Source organism: Sabethes cyaneus, chromosome 2, assembly GCF_943734655.1.
Source record: "Sabethes cyaneus chromosome 2, idSabCyanKW18_F2, whole genome shotgun sequence".
Taxonomy (NCBI): domain Eukaryota; kingdom Metazoa; phylum Arthropoda; class Insecta; order Diptera; family Culicidae; genus Sabethes; species Sabethes cyaneus.
The window spans coordinates 192,537,813-192,560,003 of NC_071354.1; the positions used below are offsets into that span (position 1 = coordinate 192,537,813).

The 22,191-nt window shown below is 39.9% G+C and overlaps 1 protein-coding gene across 1 annotated transcript in view; it reads left to right on the top strand.

Annotated features, from left to right (window-relative positions):
- Window positions 1-16,864, top strand: part of LOC128734771 (terminal nucleotidyltransferase 5C-like) — a 210,573-nt gene extending 193,709 nt beyond the window's left edge. The window contains exon 2 of the mRNA XM_053829114.1: window positions 2,830-16,864. Within this exon, the coding sequence (XP_053685089.1) occupies window positions 2,830-4,725 (1,896 nt within the window). The 3' untranslated portion in view covers window positions 4,726-16,864. The remainder of the gene's footprint in view (window positions 1-2,829) is intronic.
- Window positions 16,865-22,191: the final 5,327 nt, after the last annotated feature.

Here is a 22,191-nt window from a genome sequence, read left to right on the forward strand (position 1 = left end):
TTTCTTTTCAGAAAACAAGGTATTCAAGTTGAACTAAGCAGTTTAGGTTTTTGGTAAAGCTGTAAGGAAAAATAAATCTGAAAAAAAGACTGAAAACATTAAAGAAAACTGAGATTTATTTCCATGTAGTTTCATATCGATGAGCAGTGTTTAGCTTACAATAAACAGAAATATTTTTGCAGCGTTTTACGTATAAAAATTAAGAAAAAGTTATTGCATCCTTAAAATTTGTGATGCATGCTGATTGCTGAGGTGCTAGTACTCGACCCCAAAGATCCAGTTTTCGCCATATATATGCTGAAATTTTCGTCACCGCCAAAAGTTTTATGCGTGTGTTTATATTTATTTATTTTTTCCAAAAAGTAGAATGAATTTTCAGTTGAATAGTGAAAAGAGAACAGAAATGTGTTTAGAGACAACCGCATCACTGGTTCTCATGATCCGCCAACGACGGAATGGTGGTTCACTGAAATCCGCCAATGACGAAAAGTGGCCCACCTGCGTGAAGGCAAAAAAAATCATATCAATCTAAGGCCACCACCTGAAAATAATGTCAATTTAAATTATAGGTAGAACCATTAGGAGTTTGAAGTCCTATTTTATTGGTTCAGTACATAACTATGATTTATTTAATGATTATGTTACGCTAATTATTGTAACCTGTGAAAACATCTGTGAACCGCCTGGGGTGGCGAGAACTGGTACCGTTACCCGATGTTTTTCGGTATATGACTACCTCAGCTGACTCAGCGCCAGTACTATCGGGAAATCACACATAACACATATCACACACAAAAACGACTGACGATGTTAAATCGGATGATCATGAAGGCGCCAATTCACTATTGGACGCGTGAAATTATTCACTCGCCAAATCAACTATGGCACCCGCGGTGTGGCATGTTGCATCGTCTTGCTGAAACCACAGCTCATCCATTTTAAAGACACGCAATCGTAGTACAAACAAGTCGGAGACCTTCATTACCTGTTCTGGCGTTCTGGCCGGCAATATTTTTTTAAGGGAAACGGACCAATAAATCAACCGACGCACCAAAGAGGGCACGGGAGGGTATTTTCGGCCCATCGAGCGATTGCTTCTATTTTTTCGGCCTATGGCCTAGTTCTAGTGGAACGGTGGTTTTAGCGTTCTTTGAATAAAAAATAGCAGATTACTTACAGTCTTGAGAAAATAATTAGGCCATTGCAACTCATTTTCAAAGTTTTTGTCAATTGGAAATTGGCTTGAAAAATCGGCGGGCAAAAAAATAATTTGTAGGATATGCGTTAATTTTTTTTATAAAATCAATTGTCTGTGGGCTCTACAGCCTGAAAAACTCCTCTACAGCCTCAAACAGTGGAATTTCCGAAACTCGGCCTAAAAAATTTTCTTTCGTTTTAGTCTTTTTGTTCGTAGATTTTTGCATGAAAAATAACAACGTATTTATTAAAAGGAAGAATAGATTTGATTTTCACGTTTAAAGTTTAAGTAAAAATGCCTAAAATGTTAGGATTTGCATATAACTGAGCGTTTATGACGTCACACAGTGATAGAGCGTGGTTTTTGGCTGTTTTTCGTGGTAGAACATTATCTGCAATCGAAGAGCGGAAACTAGCATGATGGCTTATATGTTGCAAAATATTATTGAAGAATCACTTTATAAATAATTTGTAAATAATCTCTTCACAGATTTTTACAGAATTCGGTCATATTTTTCGTTTTGGGTCAAAAAGCAAAAATTCCATGTTTGGTGCCGATTGGACTTCTATTTATGGAAGCCCTCCCTTTAATAAGAAGTTCAATATTTTTCCTCTTTTATTTTTTTTCTGTATGGACCTTATCACTGCGGTTAGTGTTTCTGCACTTCGTCCGTTTTGCAGTATCGCTATTGATTAAGTCTGCTTATTTATCCTTGCTTGAATGTTGGGGGTTTACCCTTTTCCTCCTTCAAGTCGATAAAGCAGAGTTTAACACAAAGGAATGGTGTGCTTATGCGTGCATTTTATGCTTTAAACTTACTACTATGCATCTTCAAGCTCATTCCAGAAGTCAGAATATGGAAAAGGTTATAATTTATACAGTACCACTCATATAACTTTCCATGACAAGAGGCTTTATTGTTCATAAATACAGAATTCATTGTGAAGCAAAAAAGGGGATGGCCCCAAAGTTAGCGCATCCGGATTCCTATGAAAGTCCCCTCTCAAAGAATTTATTATCTCCGTTTACTGCTTGCCGGAATTGACAATGCCAATGAAACTGGTATTTAGTAATGAATTCATTATTCGTATAACATCACTACCCTATCGGCGTCCTATACTGAAATCCGAAAGAGGTGAATAATCTATTCGGTGACATTTTCTTCCAATGGGTTCTAAGCTTTCAACTCGACCTTGGCGAAATGTCAGTTTAGATCGTTAGCATTTTAATGCTACTGAAAACTGGTCTCCGAAACAAGTATAGCATATCCTATGTCAGCATATTACAAGCCGGTTGAGTGCTTCCTGAAACTGATTAAAATGCATTTCATTTTACCAGAACTTTTATCTATGTTAGAATGAGTCATACCGGATTAGGTTTAAACTCAAAGACGAGACAAATTATGAATATTTTATTTTTATCCAGAATCTTTGGAAGCGAAATACAGGATTAGTTGAAGTAGGACTAGCCTGGGATCAAATTTATTTCGTATAAAAAGACAGGATTCAAATAGTTCGAACTTTTTCAACTATCTATGATGCGAAAAAACTCACCTGACGAAAGATGTTAATATTTCATTTCCTACAACTAGATCTCACGATTAATTAATTTTCTTCTCCCTTCTATTCCAGTGTGGAACTTTGAAAGTTCCCGACTCCCATAACCAGCGGATCATGGACGGCTACCATGTGCAGACTCAGGACGGCAGTAACGGAAGCTACAACCACCACAACGGCACCTACCAGCAGAAGCATAGCCACCAACAACATCAGTCACATGTCCAGCAACAGCAACAGCAGCAACAGCAATCGCACCATCAGTTGCAGCCACATCATCAACTGCACCATAGCCACAACCACCAGCACCACCAACACCAACACATTCATCAGCATCACAACAGCACTGTCGGCTACACGACACTGAGCTATGCCGGTTCGGATGCGGGCTTCGTGTCGCCTCCTCCGTCACCACGATCCAACAGTTCGCTAGTATCCTGTTCCTCCTCTTCCTATTCGACAGCTTCATCCTCTTCCGTTTCGTCATCGTCGGCCGTTTCGTCGGCAGCGTCCACATCTTCCGGTCTATCGTCAGCGGGGTCGGAGAATGGTTCGTCGTACGAAAATCTGGACAATTCGGCCCAGCGATTAGCGGTACTGTCGTTTGAGCAGGTGAGGAAACTGAACGATGTGATGAACGAACCGGTTGCGATCCATGGACGTGGAAACTTCCCCACCCTGGAAGTCCGTCTAAGGGATCTTGTGAACATTGTGCGTGAAAAGTTGGAGGCCGATGTCGGTTCCGGTGGAGCCGGTATGACTGTGAAGGATATTCGGCTTAACGGAGGCGCTGCTAGTCACGTGCTGGCTTCGGAAGCACAGCCATACAACGATTTGGACTTGATCTTCGCTGTGGAGTTTAGCTCAAACAGACACTTTGACCGAGTAAAGTCGGCAGTATTGTCGTCACTGTTGGATCTGCTGCCGGAAGGCGTCGTGAGGAGGAGGATAACGCAGTGCTCGCTGAAGGAAGCGTATGTTGGTAAAATGGTGAAGGTGAATAACGATGGTGACCGCTGGAGTTTGATCTCGCTCGGCAACTCGCCTGGGCACAAGAACGTCGAACTGAAGTTTGTCGATACGATGCGTCGACAGTTTGAATTCAGTGTCGATTCGTTCCAAATTGTGCTGGACTCACTGCTGCTGTTCTACGATTGCACCGAGAAGCCCATGATTACCGAAAATTTCTACCCGACCGTGGTTGGGGAGTCGGTGTACGGCGATTTCCAGGAAGCTTTGTACCACTTGCAGAAGAAGCTGATATCGACGAGGCAGCCGGAGGAGATTCGTGGCGGAGGATTGCTCAAGTATTGCAACTTGCTCGTGAGGAACTATATTCCAGTTGATCCTCAGAAGATCAAGACATTGGAGCGTTACATGTGCTCAAGGTTCTTCATCGATTTTCCGGACATTGAACAGCAAAGAATCAAACTGGAGAGCTATCTGCGGAACCATTTCTGGGGCGAGGTGGAGGAACATCTGCAGTACCAGTACCTGATGCATTTATACGAGGTCGTAGAACAGAGTACGGTCTGTTTGATGGGTCACGAGCGTCGGCAAACGTTGATGCTGATCGAGTCATTGGCGATGCAAGTTTTCTACCGTGATCAACAGCAGAATCAGGCTACACTTATTACCGCTGCGAGTGCGTTACAACAGCACACCACCACTCTGCAACTGCAACCACTTCAGACTCAGCTCTCCCAGATGAGCTTACAACCTCAACCACACTCCCCAGTACAGCAGACTGTCATCCACCACCACCACCCGCAGGCTTCACCCCAGACGCAAACTTTGCAACTGCAGCATCCGCAGGCGCAACCTCCGCCAGGTGGACAAGTTCAACCGCAACCACAAACTATCTCTCTTGCACCGCAGCCCGCTGGTCTTCTCTACGCCAATGGAATCTACTACGCTCCAGTCATCCCAACGACGCTCTGCACATGCAACACGACCTGGCTGACGACGTGATCGGCCATCGAGCAACACACCACCACCAGTAGCATCAATACCACCACTACTACAACCACCAGCAACAACTACTGTAGCAACAGCAGTACTCCATCGTCACTGCTATTGGGATCGATCATTAGCTTCACCACCACCAACGCACCGATAGTGGCGACTTTTGACCCACAATCGTCCAGTTGTGGAACTTCGTCGACCGACCATCAGCAGCAGCAGCAACCCGTACGGTGCATTTTGGACAACGTATTGCTATCGAAAAGATGATCACAAGAAGAGTAAGCAAAGCGTTAAAACACTCACACCCACACTTCTGAATTCATAATTCTAATCGAAGCATCGCGAAAATTTCGCCAATCAAAAACTGTAACTAAAAAAAACAAAACCCATTTGTAATATTCGACATAACGTAACATAAGTACAATCAATTCGTGGTTGGAAGTTCTTGCCAAAGATGAAATTAAATACACAGCAGTAGAACTGCAGGAAACAGTGACCGGCGCGCCTCCCGTTGGTGATCTTTTAGCCTTTTTTAAGTTTTGTTCAAATTTTAAAAGAGCAACACTGCACTCTCGTCCTTAAACAAACGAAGCTCCTCCGCTTGCGAACGCCACCTATTTATCACTGTGTTGTTGCACAACAAACCAAACAATCGTAGCTTAGAGAGGGGAAATAAAAGTAACATTACGCAACCATTGTTAACCAAATGTTAACCGAACTTACAACGGCAAATGTACAAATGTGTAAAAAACAAAAAAAAACTATATTTATTCCGCTGCAGTAGAAATATGTGTGCATGTTCAAGAAATATTGAGTCAAGCTGCCAGCACAAAGAGGCAATTTTATTTAAAACTCTGAGTGTCGATTATTACCAATACCAATAACAGTTTCTTAATGTTGTTTAGTGGTAGCTGATAGGCCGAAATTTTGACTAACTACATAAAAAACGATACCATTAATTCAAGTAAACTACCACCAACCCAATTCTTACTCCAAAACATCGTAGGTTTGTAAATTTTCAGACCAATTTTCCTAACTCTCCTACTAAACTCCTCCCATTTAGTGTTTGTCGAGTGCTGCAGGGTCGTTGCACTACACCACCACCCAGGCGGCTGGGTCTCTTAAATGAAACAAAAGAAATGAAATAACGAAGCAATTTTTAACGCGTAGGTGTTCAATGATAAGCAACAAAAAAAAAGAAACAATGTAAAATTTAGACCCACCACTACCACCTTTCTTTTACACACTACCTACTGACTAAGTAGCAGGAGGTCAGTTGTTAGGCCTCGCACTCACCCACCTCTTCCTCCCTCTTTTCTTTCCAAGCAAGCAAGCAAGCAAATGAAATTAGGTACAATCAAACGGCTCGGCTGTTTGCCCCCCAAAGTTACGTAACTACGCGCCGCCACTGTTTCACTGTTGTTCGATTAATTTTATTTTTTGTTTTTGTAAACATGTTCGATTAATGAAGAAGATGATGACGAGAAAAGTGCAATCAAATAACCGATCAGAATCGGTTGGTACAAAGCTCTATGTATGTAGGTACAAACGAGTGAGCGAGCAAGCAAGCAAAAAAAAAATCATCAAACCCAAAGTGCAAGGCTGTTTTTAAAATGCAATTTTCGTTTACTAGGCTGTGAGTTCGGATTTAGGCAATTCAATACCATCATCGACTCCTCCCCTATAGTTGTTTTTGATGATCGATTGTTTTTAGTAAGCAGTGCAGTGTTTACCATGAGAAACAAATGAGTCTAATTACAGTTTGACGGTTCGAGTGAAATAGACAAACTAGGGAACACTAAGTTGAGTTCAAGGCATCAGTTTTATACGAAATTTGAGAATTTTTTTTACTGCGATTTACAGCAATTTCAAGATCGCTTTCCTTTTAATTAACGCGCGATAACTATTGGATAGTGTTATGAGCTTTTCATTCAAGTAACCGCTTGTCTAGGGCAAATAAAAACAAATAATGAAAATTAAGTTAAATTAAGTTAATGAAAATTAATGAAAATTAAGTTAGATCCAGACTTAGATTGTTAAAGGAAGTACATAGACCAGTCTGCGACTTCGCATACGGGTATAAAATATGTTATCAGCTCTATCTATTGGTACGTGAGCTTACTAATCTATCATAGTGTTTGTGTATTACATAAATTTTGGTGACAAATGATAGCTTCTAATCTAAGATAGCATTTCAAGCTGTAATTCCTTGCCAGATTGCACGTAGCATAATACGTGCAAAGTTTAAAGCAAAAACCAATTGAAATGGCCAAACCCATCTGGGTTTCATCATCCATGAGCAAGAATTCGGAAAATCTTAAAAGCAAAGCAAAGCTTTGGTGCCTCATTCCGATTTTGAAACTTGGCCTACTGTTTTTATTCGACAGACTTCGCAGCTAGCTTTTGGAGTACATGACAATTAGTCCAAGGGGACTAGAGATTCTGACCTACGACGATTGGCTTGTTAAACCAATTTCATTCCTTGAGGTCAACTGGAATGCGTTTTTTTTTTCATCTAGAATCGACCAATGTTCCTTTATTGGCCTTGGTGCTGGCCTTTGGAGTCACATTCCACTCATTCAGAATCACAGTGACGCCATTGTCGTTGTACCACTGTTTGATAGAATTTGAATTTAGTCATAACACGCAAGTAGGGCCAGACAAAGCGGTCATCCTCAAAGTTTCTCCAGAGAAACCAGCAACCACTTCTAAAGGCACCCCTTTTAGTATTTTTGCTAGTCCAGGAGAGCTTCACTTTTCAGTCTGCAACAGCAGATTGCTTGCCAAATGATAAACTTTTTCGGGTCTTCTGGGTCATTCTACCTATCAAAGGTGGAGTAAGATTCTTGGCTAGGAATTTGTCAGCGAATGTTTTAACGTCCATAATGAAGCAAACGTATTTCTTCAGTCAGTTCTCGTAGAGCTTGTTTTGGGCATTTTTTTTGGCTTTTGGCGCCTTTTGCGTTATGGTCCGGTACAACTTGCGCCCTGAAATCGCTCAAAGCAGCCCTCTCGATCGTTTCTTAGAGGTCGCGGATTCGAATCTTCGTAGAATCAGGCCTTTGTTGCCTTTGCCTTTCGCAATCGCTTTAGCATAGGTTTATTTTTTGGCCCCACCACATCTCCCCCGATGAAAGTTGCATTTACCAACACTGAAGCCTCTTGTCAAGGCACATTACAAGAGTGGTACTGGCTCGAGGTGCGTAATAACGCCTCTTGTCCATGAGTAAATTGTGTACCCTCGACTGTTCTTTTTGGGTATTACAGAAGTCAAGTTCGATGCGATTCTATCAAGCATCCGTCCTTCCGAGATAAAAATTTACAGGTTACTGTTGAATTCACTAAGCAACCAGCCAAAAAGAGAGGAAAATTAAAACAACCGAGTTTATATAGTTGGACATCACCATGGTTTGAACATAAACCTATTGTTGGTATAAAGTTTCGCACCAACACTGCTCAAGATTCAGTATTCCTCGGTTAAGCAAGTGCAAATGGCCTTCCCCTCCTTTCGTTCAAAAGCACCACTCTGATCAATGCGGAGAATTCCCAACCATAACCAGATTTAAAATGACTGTTACGACGTGCGAAGAATGGAACAGTCAGTGTTTTGCCTGTTTCTCTTTGGTCTGGCTATAAGAATGGTATTGGTCCGAGGTGCGTAACAAATCTCCGCAATTCCCGGGTGTTAAAAAAATGTTAAGAAAAAATAGAGAAAATATACCGACAGTACCGAAAGCACGGGTAACCACTGTAGGGGGCAGCCCCCCGCGGAACCCGTTTCTATTTAGGTGCATGCATTTTTCCACTAGGGTGAACGAGCAGCGAGTTCTCTACATTCCCGACATTTATGGAGGTTGCCCGCCCGGTTAGCTCCAGATGCTACGATGCTGGCCTAACAAGCCAGTTGTCGTATGTTCGAATTTCGACTGGGTGGTGCCGCTACAAAGTTAATAGGATCTTTGCACTAGCCCCGTAATTTTCCTATACTTTTATAATCGGCTGCGAAGCCTGTCGATAAAGAAGGATCAAGTACTGAAGGACATTTATACCCATGGCTTTGCTTTGCTTGTGCAGGTTGAATGTCGTGAATATTTGCCGTTCATGTTTCGACCATTTTTTATTCGGTCATTTGTGATTCGGACATTAGATCTATCATTCCATTTATTATTTCGGCTATTTGTGTTTCGGCCTTACGTGATTCGGCCATTCGTGCTTCGACCATTCGTAGGTAATCCAAGCATGCATAAGAGAGGGTGTTAGTGTGCAAGCAAAATGTGTAGGACGATGTTTTTTAAGAATTTTTTACTAGGCTCTTTTTCTAATTCCCGTCGTAATAAGTAAAGCCATTCTAATTTTCATCATTTGCTGGATGGATTTAATGAATACTCCAAAAGTTCTTGTGCTGATTTGACTAAAACACACTTACCTTCCGATCCGTGAATTTTGAAATCACTGAAAAGCGACTATTAAAGCATATTATTGAAATTACGCAATTGACTTTATTGCTAAAATTCGTCGTACCGTTTTAAAATCCGTCCATCAAAATTTTTCATCGTCCGAACTAAAAATCACAACAATGTTTACGAAGCTAACGCGCATGTATTTGTGTAGGACGGCATGACAAATGTTATTCTACAACATTTCTGCAGGTTAGGCAAGTTTTCCTGGCTGTAGAATAACGACAATGCCTTGCGTGAGTTATTTTCATTTATGAATGACGGAAATTAGAACGATTAGTCGACATTGTCTTCTTCGTCGCACGAAAAAACGTAGGAAATTTGGCTGGTAGGACTTCTTTAATGATAAAAAGCATTTAAATAGATCTCAGCTCACTTTGATTGATCGCGTATGATAAACAACTAACTAAAATATTAGGGAATAACCAGTTTTGCATTGTGTGTCATAAAAATGCTGATATTTTTAATAGTTTGTGCTGGATAGGACGGGAATAGGCAATTACGACGATGTAGCAACATACCCTATGTGTTATACCAGTTCGTCCGTGCTTTTATCCACTGTTTCTTCAAAATCAGAGTGTTCTCCAACACTCTCCTTAGGTATTTTACAATGCCTGACCTTTTCGATGGTCCAAAACTTCTCAATCTGGCGAAGTTCCAACGATTTCGGTGGGTTGACGTCTTTTAGTACGAAAACAACATTGTTATTTCTGTACCGATCATACACCGGCCTCGCCAGCTGTGGAAGGAAACTTGGACAAAATAGCATCTCGCCTCCGTGAATTTGCAGGAAGAGACGTACGGCTGACTCATCTTGTCGCACCCGCAAAGGGTCAGCCAAACCTAGTTTGTTTTGGCGGATTTCCCCACGTCCGGAACGTCGGTTTCGTCGTCGGCACGGCTTTTGGCCACCGTGTTTTGTTTGTCGTTCCGGTTCGGTGCCTTTCGGACCTTGAAGATGTGGAGGCCGGCATATTTAATTGTGTTTGGATAAACCAGATGAAAGCATCCGTCTATTCTTCGCTGCATTACGAATTGCCGGAAGTTTCGGCCGACTTTTGAGCAGACCTAACGTTGTCGTCTGGATTTCTTTGAATAACTTCACCACCCGGGATACCGTCGAATGATGAATTCCCGGAGGTGTTACCCGTTACATCGAGCCGCAGTCGAATTTTCCACAATGGCACAGGCTTCTTCTCCAATGCCATTTCGATAATCATTTGACAGATTGTGACGAAATTCTACCAACGTAAACATTGCACTCTTAGCTATTTTCAGTCAATATTTCTTCATTTTTTACGGCCCCCCGGCACGTCGCCATTTTTCTGTGACTGAAACTGAAACGTCAAAAACACTGGTCAAAATCACTTCATAGAAAATCAATGCGACGGCCATTGTTGTTTGGGGTAAAATAGTGAGGGGTCCAACTTAATGGGGGTACTGTCAAACTCTGTAGACCAAGATAGCGATGTCGAGGAGCTGGAGGAGGTTTTTACGCATACGTTAAAAAGATGTTTAGCGTTTGCGTTAGCGTTTTCGGGTACAGTTTTTGACCTAAGACTTGCATCGTCTTTTTCACTATATAAAGTGTTTACAGTCGTATAAAATCAATTTGATGAAGAAAAGAGTTCTTCCAAAACCCCCTTGGAATGGTAAAGCATGTTCTATTCTTACTTAGAAATAGATGGATTCCAAAACAAAGTAGCCATTTTTAATGTTGCGAACTGTAATTTTGTATCTTTTCCACCAATTTCTCCAAACCAAATGCGAATGGTATTTTGAGCACTACATTTTGCAAATGGCAACCCATAAAAGAATTTGAGTGTGTTCGCTTCTGATATCTGACAAAGGCTGCATCATCTATTACCAAACACCGAAGTATATATGCTCGTTAAATTAAACTCACTTGCAGGAAAACCCACTCTAACATGAGTTTACATTAAAATAGACTCCATTGAGCTAAAACGTGGTTAAAACTACTCAAAATGTCCTTAAATGTATAAACTCAGTTTCTGAGTAGTTTTTCAACCAAAAAGTTAGTAGTAGGAACACAAAACTGTGTTATTTATCACAGCGAGTAATATTGGTAAATTGTTCAAATTGATTGAATTTTCTACTCAAAATCTGAATTTGTACAGTTTAGGAGCATTTCGAGTAGTTATGTTCAGGGTCCTTAACCAGTTAACCAACCAACCAGTAGGGTAACCAACGTATTTTGGACCCCTTCAGCAGCTGTACATAATTTGGACACTTACAGCAAAATCAAATGGAAATGTCCAATGCGAGATGTTACTAGTACACAAACACCGAAAAGAAATGCACAACGAAAACATTTTTTGTTCTACGTGTCGTACACCCTTCAGTGTGGTAGAGAGTTTGTCACCACTGTTGAGACACTTTTTTGTATTCCCTTTCGGCTGTTACACACGCAAGCACTGCATACAGCTTTCCCCTATGCAGTGCGGTTTTGAATAAGAACGTTTCCAATCCACCTTATTGCGCGCTTAACGGCGGCTAGTGCGTACAACTTTTCAAAAATATTTAAATGTTTTTGGCAACTCTGCTCACGTACATTTGTACAGCATCGAGGCCATCAGTATGGGGGTACTGTCAAATCATATGTGAGAGTGTATTGGTGGCACCGGGCTAGTGGAAATAAACCTTTTCACGGTGCCTAACCTCAACTCTGGTTTGACGTTTTTGTGTGTTTTGTTTTGACTCCCTTTGTAACCTAATTTTATTGCTAGTGGGTTTATTACTTGTAATTCGTAGCACTTGTTTGCGGAAACCGGAAATACCCGACTTTTCCGAGACAGGAAAATGGTAACAGTTCTTTTTAACATATATTTTTGTCCTTTTTGCAGTTTTTTACTTCTGGGTCTTGCGAATAAGTAATCAAAACAAACCCCACAACACTGTCAAACCTGGGACGAAAAAAACGCACTGACATCTGCGTGCAATGCTTTATGCCAACTTGACGTGAGCAAAGATGCCAAAACCATGCCAATATTTTCCGAAGTCTGTACCCACTAGGGGCCATTCGTACACCCTTAAATATTTTTCCCTAAAAGTTGGTTGAGTTTACCTGAACTGAATCCAAACTACTCAGAATTTTGTTGACGTATAGAAACTCAAATTCATGTGTAGTTTCAAACTAAACAATTGATAGAATCTAATTTAAAATATCGTTTACTGATTTTTGAGATTTTACTGAAATGCTCTAAAATAAGCTCTAATTATTTGTATTATTAGAATTTTTGTAACCGTGAATTGGAAGAAAATTGTTAAAGTAGTTGCGAAATGAAAATCGGAATTTGTATATTTTCAGATAATTTTGGCTAGTTTTAGTCTAGTTCAGGTAAACTCGAGTAATTTTTAACTGAGAATATTTGGGTATGCGTGTTTATCATCTATTTTAGTTTGGCAATACTTAGACTAGGCGGCCCTAATGGCTGCTAGAATTCCAAAGTTCAGGCAATTGTAGTTTACATAGAATAATTTTCACAAAAAATAATCACTAGTTTGCTGATAGCCCATGCCCTTTACACGGTGTTTACACGGTAAAATGCTTTACAAACACTATGTGGTTTAGTAACCCCTTTAATAATCTAAGATCTTAGATTTCGCATAAAATATGAGATATTGGTTTATAATTGCATTTGCATCAAATTAAAAATCGTTCTTACTTTAATTAGTGTGCGCTTTTCAATTAGTGCCACGCGGTTTCCATTCACTTGAAAACCTCTAGCGTCGAGAGGTATAGGGAAAATCAATAAAAGGTAACGCAATTTAAATGCAATTTAGTGACCTTTTGATTGATTGGCTCCATCGTAGGTGTGTTTGTGCCGGTATGGGTACGTACAATAATTAGCGTCCGAAGGGCGGTGGCAAGTCGAGCGCGAAATTCGTTGTTCGTATGTTGATTCGATTAGCTGCCAACAAGAAGCCGGAAGGGAAATCAATTCGAAAGGACAAATTTTGTTGTAAGGTCGTTCAGTCGATTTTTATAGGTTGTTGGTTTTTCTGTTTTGGTTTTGTTTCCATACAGTCAAACTGAACAAATCTGAATTGGCCTAGACAAATTAATTTGATTTAAATTAATATTAATGACAACACTGCATGGCAACGGAGGAGGCGACGACGATTGTCTGTTTATGTTAATTAAAATTAAAGACATTCCGCACGTTTGAGTTTCCTGAACACTAGTAAAAGACGAAAATTATAAAGAATAAAGAAGCAAAAACCATTTTTAAAATTAGGAAAGTGAGTTTACTAGTAGTGGAGTTGCATTTTAACTACAGCCAGTGGGTCAAGACCCCATAGAAGAAAGGTATGTACCACCAACATTTGAGAACACGCAGCGGATAATGTACAGTCTAAAATTTCTACGCTGAAAACACAACTACGATTGTAAACTGATTGAATCTTTAAGACAAATAAGCCAAAAAACAAAATGAACTTTCAATAAACGTAAAAAGTAGGTGTCGTCGGAGTTTGACAGATTAATGTGAGAAGACGCCACCGTGTCCAATGGCGGCGCAAATAATCGGATTACGCGAACTGTGGGAAACAAATGCTAGTGATTGGTTAACTAAAAGATGCAATGAGCTTCCTTCCTTTAACTATAATTAAATACATACATAGACGCATGTTGGCAAACAAGTATGGAGAATCAAATCGAAATTAATAGGTGAGTGATTTTACAGAGAAGCCCGCCCGGTGTGAGAGAAGAAGACGATGGTGGAACTATTCCTGATAAACAAAAAAAAGCAAAAGTAGTAGCAACGAGCAAGATAAATTGTTGAAAAAGGCTGTGTTAATTCCTTCTTTGTATATCGTTTGTAAGTGAAGAAACAAAAAAAAAGAAAATTACACCGATATGTAGCTGTCAAAATTCATTCAATTGTTTAGGCTTTCCCGAACGTGCATACATTTTCCTTTGTTTTTATTCTGTTTTTTACCTTTTCAGGATAGCGTTTTTGAGAAGTTGTATGAATGTTTCGAGGTAAAACAACACAATACGAAAATAAAAGAAATAATAATTAAAAGAGTTTAAGAGACTGTCCAATATATTTGTTCGGAAACTGAAAGCCGTCTTGATTAGGAGAAAAATAAAATAAACAAGATTTGATCCCATTGTAGATAATTTTAAAAATACACACACACACACATACGAGATTCACTGGCAACACTGCGCACCCGGTGTACCGTACCGGGGTTCGGAGTTTTGTCAGATGAAGTGACTCTAATTGTACTATGAAGGAAGCTGTGCACAGTGCGATAGCAGAGAGAAATTGCCGATTTAAGCTAAGTGGATGATTTGGCGAATGCTTAAAACAGAATCGTTGAAGCAGAAGCTGCTTCGCAGACTAGAAGAACTCAAAATCAAAACAAAAAAAAAACAAAATGAGAAAACGAGTTTTAAGCTATGTTATTACTATGTAGATGATTACATTCTCTGTGATTGAAAATACGAAAATAAAAGAAAAATCGAAAAATGTAAAAACCTTAACATAAAAATCATTTTTTTGATTTATTGTAACTACAATTCAGAAGTTTAATTCATTTTACTTATAAAGTAACTAGATGCGATAATGAACGACATGATTTTGCAAGACATACATGAATTACTATATAGTTTTATTCGACCATTTAAATAAGTTATGATACACATTGCTGATTAATTCATAGATTTAAAACCTGCAAGCTTTGTGGAGAATATGTGAAGATGAAGATGAAACTAAAAAGCGACTTACAGGTGAAAAAAAACAACAATACTTAGTAATAGTTGGTTTGTGTCTGGAATAAAGGAAAACCAAACAAAATCTTGTGAACCTTGTTTTTTCCCTTTGTCCTTTGAGCCGCTCTCTCCACCATCGCAAGTCGGCTAAGTAGCAACCAGTCGAATCTTTCCACATCCTCCTGTCCGATATGGCACACGAAACGCACCGAAATGTAATGACACGTGATTTAGCTAGATAAGAAAAGTTTTACGAAAAACTTGTGGGTGGCCAATATTCGTTGAACGCCGATTGCATTTGTGGCCCTCTCTCTGCCTTCTTTTAGAGCGAAATCACAAGAACACCAAGAGACGAGAGGTTATTCCATCTATCGGTGAAGCAATCAACTCACAACTACTGGCAAACTTGATCTTCCGACGATCATTCAACGAAACGCCAAAGTGACGTTTCTGTCTGTCAACCTTTGTCAGTCAAATTACGGGGGGTTATCCTATCAAGCATTAGACAAGCGGCCATTGTGCAGCAAACTTGCTGCGTAAATCTCGTAGGAAAAATAATACACTAAGACAGATATTCGGATGTGTGTTAGACAGCGAACACCACGAAAACTGACGACCGAGAGTAAAAAGAAGACGCTCCAACACACAAACTAACGAACGATCTGTGAAACAGATATGCCACCTTTCACCACAATGCGACGACGAAAAAAAAGAACAAAATACAACAACTACAAAATAAACAACCAAACGAGAATAATTGTTTTGCATTCCTATCGATTAGTTTTGTACGAAAAAAAAAACTGTTTGTTGGAAAGGAGCAATTGAGAAAACGGAAACGAAATAAATCGAATTATCGTTCAAACTTATTTATCTAGCGCGAAGAGAACACGCTAATAAGGCACCCCATTTATTGCAAATAAAGCATGCAGCAAATATTGACACTTTAATTATTACATTCAAACCTATGACTGTCAAAATAATTACAAGAAAAGCAAAAAACCCTACTAAATGCCACCACAAAATACTATCAAACCAAACAAAACTCAAATCAATGTCGATAAAAAAGCAGATTTCTGTGTTATACAAAGATTCACTTCTAAGAGCGCCACTAAACGCCGCAAAACGAAATAAATAAAAACAAAAACAGAAAATGATACAGCGCATACTACATTATATAGTAAACACACACATTGAGAAAAAAATCAAACCAACAAACATAAACAAATCAAGTAATTTTATCTGTATAATGAGAAATACCGTAGCGACAAAGCAAAACTAAGTAAATAGCGAAACAAACAAACAAACAAACAAAAAAAGAAAAAACACTGTATTATTACAACTGTATCTAACTACCGTTCATATCAGTGAGGTTCGGAACGTAGTTTGGAACAAAACAAACAAAAAAAAAGGTCTATATTTTACAGCTCAGAAAAAAAGGATTTAAAAATCACACACATAAACACACACATACAGCATACACATGCAGAGAAAGAACACGTAGTTATTATAGTCGAGATGGACACATCTTTTGAGGAAAAGATATACAAATAAGTAATCGGAATTGTCACACGCTGACATAGAAGTGAGACGAGGCTCTCGATTGGAAGTTGTTGAGTTTAGCGGCAGTGTACGCAAGTTTTCACAACAGCAGGGATATGAGGTAAAAAAAATCACACACAGTCCGAGGTTGGCTGTGTAACTAAACTATACTGATTAGTGTGCGGCGGGAAGCGAGAGAGAAAAAGAGAAAGAAAGAAAGAGACAGACAGAGAGAAAGGAAAATCAAAAGATGTGTTCTTATGCAGCATATATAGGCTGAAGAATAATAATTAAAAAAAAATATGAATGAAAGAATGTGTCATGTAATGAGTAATTTAATTTACGATATGTGAAATAAAGTGAACAATAAAGTTTTTTTTCTGAATGATTACAAATAAATCACAAAAGCAAACCGATCACAGTGTGGCTTTCAATGATGACTGACCTGATGCTCTGGTTTGATCGAGATTGATTACGGCAGGCAGCGTTCGCAGGCTCTTGTTCGGCTCATCCGCCGCGGGCTAAATCGAAGATTTTACTGCGTGAGGGATAAAATTTATGAGATCTCCGCTTTGAAGGCAACATCGAATGAATGGACACGATTGGCAAGGTGGCATTAACTGGAAAATAGATAACGATACTGTCCCAGTTTACGCAATTTAGTCCATTAAGAGACAAATCGTTCGAATGCAGACCCATTTTTAAGTGTTGCGTGCAATTATGGAAATTTAGACGCAGAAGTAACGACGAGCCATCAATTCGACCTTCGGTTTTGTTGTTTTCCATAGAATCCGCAATCAATGTTGCTGACTTGACTTTTACAATTTCCAGCAGGCACGATTCGAACGTGCGACGACATCATTTTCGTGTCTTTCAGCAAGGATTGATCTTTTTTTATTCGTAGTATTCATTCTTAGCAGTATTTGACATTATACAGGGTAAGTAACGGCTGAAGTAGGATTAATGAATTCTCGATAGACAGAAGAGGGGTGTTTACAAATATTGTTACCTTGTTACTACGAGTTATTCATTGGGGATTTCAGCATAATTTCATTTTTATTTGTTTATCCGTCTAACCGGACAGACCTGCATGAATTTAATTGGATGAGGAAAACTCTTTTTGAGATGATATTGTGGCATCGTATTCATAGCATATTAGATGATTTAGCTAGAATAAGTAATGTGTGTTAATGACACATTATTTGGGTAGTCGCCGGTAGCGTGCAACTCTCACAGAGAGAAAGTGAGAGCGACGGTTATTTCAATGGATTTACTTTATTCTACGTGAAAGTGAGAGCACCTATAGACACATTCTGAAACAGCAGATTTCGAACACTGTTTGACACTACGCTGCGTTCACCTCGTGTTTCTTCAATGTTTTAAGGATCTCGATAATTTCGGTCGACGGTGTAGAGTAACTAACGTATTTTGGACCCCATTAGCAGCAGTATATAATTTGGACACTTACAGCAAAATCAAATGGATATTGTTTCAAACAATTAAGCTGAAGCGATTTCGTTATTCAGTAATGGTTTCAGTCAGGATGACAATATCACGCTCTGCATTGGAGGCAACGACGAACACTTCAACGATCTTTGTAAGTAAACCTCTAACGTTCTGGTAGCAAATATTGCGCTGGCTGCCGGTGCGCTTGACGGCACTTAACTAGCAGCCAAAATTACATGGATTACGGTTGCAAGCAATTTGCAGTCTGCGGATGGCTATGAATGAATATATTAAAGAGGGTGGCGAATGGCGAATAATTCTAGCACACGTTTCTAAATAAGAATAATTTCAAATCTTATGCGCTCACTACCGGAAAATTTAGTAATATGATTACTAGAAAAAGTTTACCAGAAACAGATCCAGATCCAGATCCAGAACCAGAAATTGCGTTCACTCACTACAGTCATTTTCATCTATCTACGTGCTGCACAAACGCGAAAGATTTCTATTAGTTCTTACTGCCTAGATCCAAGCAGGGCTGCCATACCTAAATAATTACGTGTGTACATTAGCCAGGAGCCTCCTCCTGCTACTAATTAAGCCAAATTGTTTAGCAAGATTTTGGTTGGCACTGTGATCGCTTTCACTGCCTTCTGACAGGTACAATAGACTATTGAAATTTAGGCGGTTGTCGATGATCTCGTCTGGACTGTCTTTCGGTTGCTAAACATTACCACCTTTCTTTTATGATAAGCTATCGCCAACTTATTCTCTAGCATCTAATTTTCTACCATACGTATGGACTCGGGGCGAATACCTCTATCTCTTGTCGTGATTCACACCCCTGGGTAAGTTTAGTTTCAATACTCCGCCGTACATAGCAATCGATTACGTCGGATCGAAGATGGAGCCCTGAGAAACGCCCGCTATGATTGTGATCCTTCCTCTCTCCTCTGCCTGTCTCGTATGTTAGTATCCGATTATGACAGCAACTTTTCAAAATCCGACAGAGACATGCAGGGACCATCATGCTGTGCAGCGAACGGGCGATTGCTTCTCAGCTGGCACTGTTGAAAACATTCCTCACGTCAAAGCTGACTACCACACAATAGCGATTTCCTCTTCTCTATTGTTTTTGGTAGTGTTCGACATCGGAACGAAAATTGAAGTCCGGGTTCCGGAACCGGAACAGCGCCAAATCGGACCGGAATAAAGTCGGAATAACAAAGTTCGTGCCGATTTTTAACCGGACCGGAACCCGGACTTCAATTTTCGTTCCGATGTCGAGCACTAGTTTTTGGGCCGCAGCATCCACTATCATTTATATGGCTTTTATTGTAGACGTATCCAACAGAACAGGCATATGTGCCTATATGCTGAGGGATCGCCGGGGATTTTCCCGGTTTCAGCGGCAGCACCAGCTTCTGGCGCTTCCAGGTATTGGGTAAATTACCTTCGTCAATGCATTTCTGCAACATGCAACGATCTTGAACATATCCGGATTCTTTGGGATTGCTACTCTCAAAGCCACATTCGGAATTCCGTCTAGCCCTGAGGCCTTCGTTTTCCTCATGGCTTTCGTTGGCTTGATCAGCTCCTCGTTGGAAACTAGGGGTTTTTCTTTATTGTTGTCTTGTTCACCATACGGTGAGGACCAGACTGCTTTAATTTTTTCAGTCTTCAGTATCTTGTTGGCTGCTTCAACAGGAAGTTTGATTGTAACTATTTACGATCCAGCCTTCCAGTTGGCCTCGAGGTAAGATGCTGGTCTAATAAGCCAGTCGTCGTATGTTCGAATCTCGGCTGGAAGAGGCTGTTAGAGTCAATAGGATCGTAGCACTGACCCCGTACTGTCCTGTATTCAAACAGCTGGTTGCGAAGACTGTCGTATAAAAACAGAAGGTCAAATTTCGATAACGGAATTAGTACCCAGCCTTTGTTTATTTACGATCCAAACGGTCCCTTTCTCTGAGCTTTGATTTCTTCTTTCGAAGTTACCTTGCACTGTGGAGGGTCGCTTCCGGTCTCAGGACTCTCACTTCCACCGCATCACCCATGGTTCTCTCAGTTAGCTTTTTGTAAGAAGAGTTACTAGCTTGTGCATCCTTTTTCAGCTTGAGGATCATCTCACTATTACGGGTGCATCTGATTTTCTGCACATTTGCACCTAGCTCCTTCAGTGCCGGCTTTGCCGCATGACATGCGAAACCTCTTCGTACGAGTCACCGTTACCATTGACTAATAGCGCTTCAACTTTATTTCTCCCTTTAATGAACTTACGTTTTGTGGATCTATTTCTCCTACCCTTTTCGTTGCCAAGGAGCGTGACTGTTTTCTTTGGTGATCTATTTATTAGTCTGCTGTGCGCTAGTGCCAGACGTGTCCTTGGGTTTCTTGAATCACATTCATAAGTATTTGTATACGATGAGATCCGACTCAATATGATTAGTTGCACAACGCTATAAAATTCTGTGATGAAAATCGTATGTAAATTAGTCGTCATCATTTTGTACGATTGAATATAAGGGGAGGGGGAGCTTTAAGGACAAGGTCGTCAGAGTCCATTTATGGCAGTCAGCATAGCACCGAATATCACCCTTCCGTTCCCTTCTTCAGTGCATCAACATGCTCCCATAGACTCGGGAAACCATTACAAAAAAATAAAATTAGTTCAACTAACCTGCCAGCCGTAATCAGATCTTGCAACTCGAAGCACTAAACATTGCATTCTATAGGTTCTATTACTTTTTGGAGCATAACTTACACTAAATACTGATATTTCTGCCCAATTTAAATTCATCACTATATTTTCACTTTTTCGCCTTCGATTTTTCTTAAATTTTTTTCGACCGTTCCATTCATCACATCACTCGCGAAACTTAACTTGAGGCACAGAAAACTTTAATTTACCACCCGAACAGTTATTTGGAATTATATTATATTGATTTTGCCCAAACTGTTCACTTGAATTGATATGAAAAACTTTACTTCGTTTCGATTGCAATTCCGAATCCGCGACCGTCGTTGTTGATACGTTACCAAGGAAACGGGAGTGATGCCATATTTACATTGAGCATGAAATTGGCCAATAATTTTCGCTATTAAATTAACGGTAGTAAAGTGTCGAAAATATACTTATAAAATTCTCTGATAATAAAATTCACCGTAAACAACATTTTATGTGATAAAATTAATTCAACAGTAAAAATAGATACGCGATTCTACGTTTCATAATTGTTCATAACAGATTATTACCTACTACTAGCAACTCTGCATAAACTAAGCATAAATAAAAAGATAGTGGAAATAAGTACTGAAATTAGTAAAAAAGCAGCTGGGCTCTGACGACCTTCACCTTAATAAGCTTATGTACGATTTCGATTTTGTTTGCAAACATTTAAGATGATTTTCATAAATTTTTTTCCTGTATGGACTCATCACTGCGACCATTTTCATATATTGATATACGATTTGTGGTTTACTGGGTTGTACTCCTTTTTCTATCATTTCAATATCTTCGCTTGTTGTCGATAGTCGCTTTCCATGTTCTCATGGTTATCTTTGCAAGCTGGGAGGCTGTGCTGGGGTTAACACGGTACCTTATGGGAACTGTGTTCAGAAACAGATCTGCGTGAATCCAAAATAGCTCATCTAGGCCTACTACCCACCGTCAGTTGGTGACAAATTTTGAACGTACCCGTAGGTTTACCAGGGCCTTAGGATGACGAAGCCAGCCGGCCTATTGACCCACTATCATTTCTCGAAAGTATCACTCTTCCATACTCACGTTGCAGAATAGCACAACCACCAGCCCTAATGTGCCTTATCCAATCTATTGAGCTGTAACGTGACCTTTCCGTACCATTTCCAGCAAAAAGTAGCCATAATCGTCTACCTAAAAATATGACCACTTTAAGCCCAAACATACTGTTAATGATTTAGATTCAATAAATTAAACAACCTTCCTCATTTAATCCCCCTCGGTACCCTATGTATGAGCTACAGAAGGAACAAGTCATACAACTCTAGACAAATGTGAAGATCGTCCCTCCAGAGAACTAAATCAAACACTTCCACAATCTATTATGTAGTTATCGAGATGACATCGTAGCAAGAACAGATGCGCCAACAAGTCAGGTAGCTGCAGAAATCTGGAGACAGCTGGCCTGGTGAAGACCTCTGATCCAAGCGACAGCCGAAACTTTCGATACGCGATGCGGCGAAGAAGCCGGGCATTTCTATCTTACTTGTCCGAAAAACGATTAAACTTGCCGGTCACTACAACTTTAA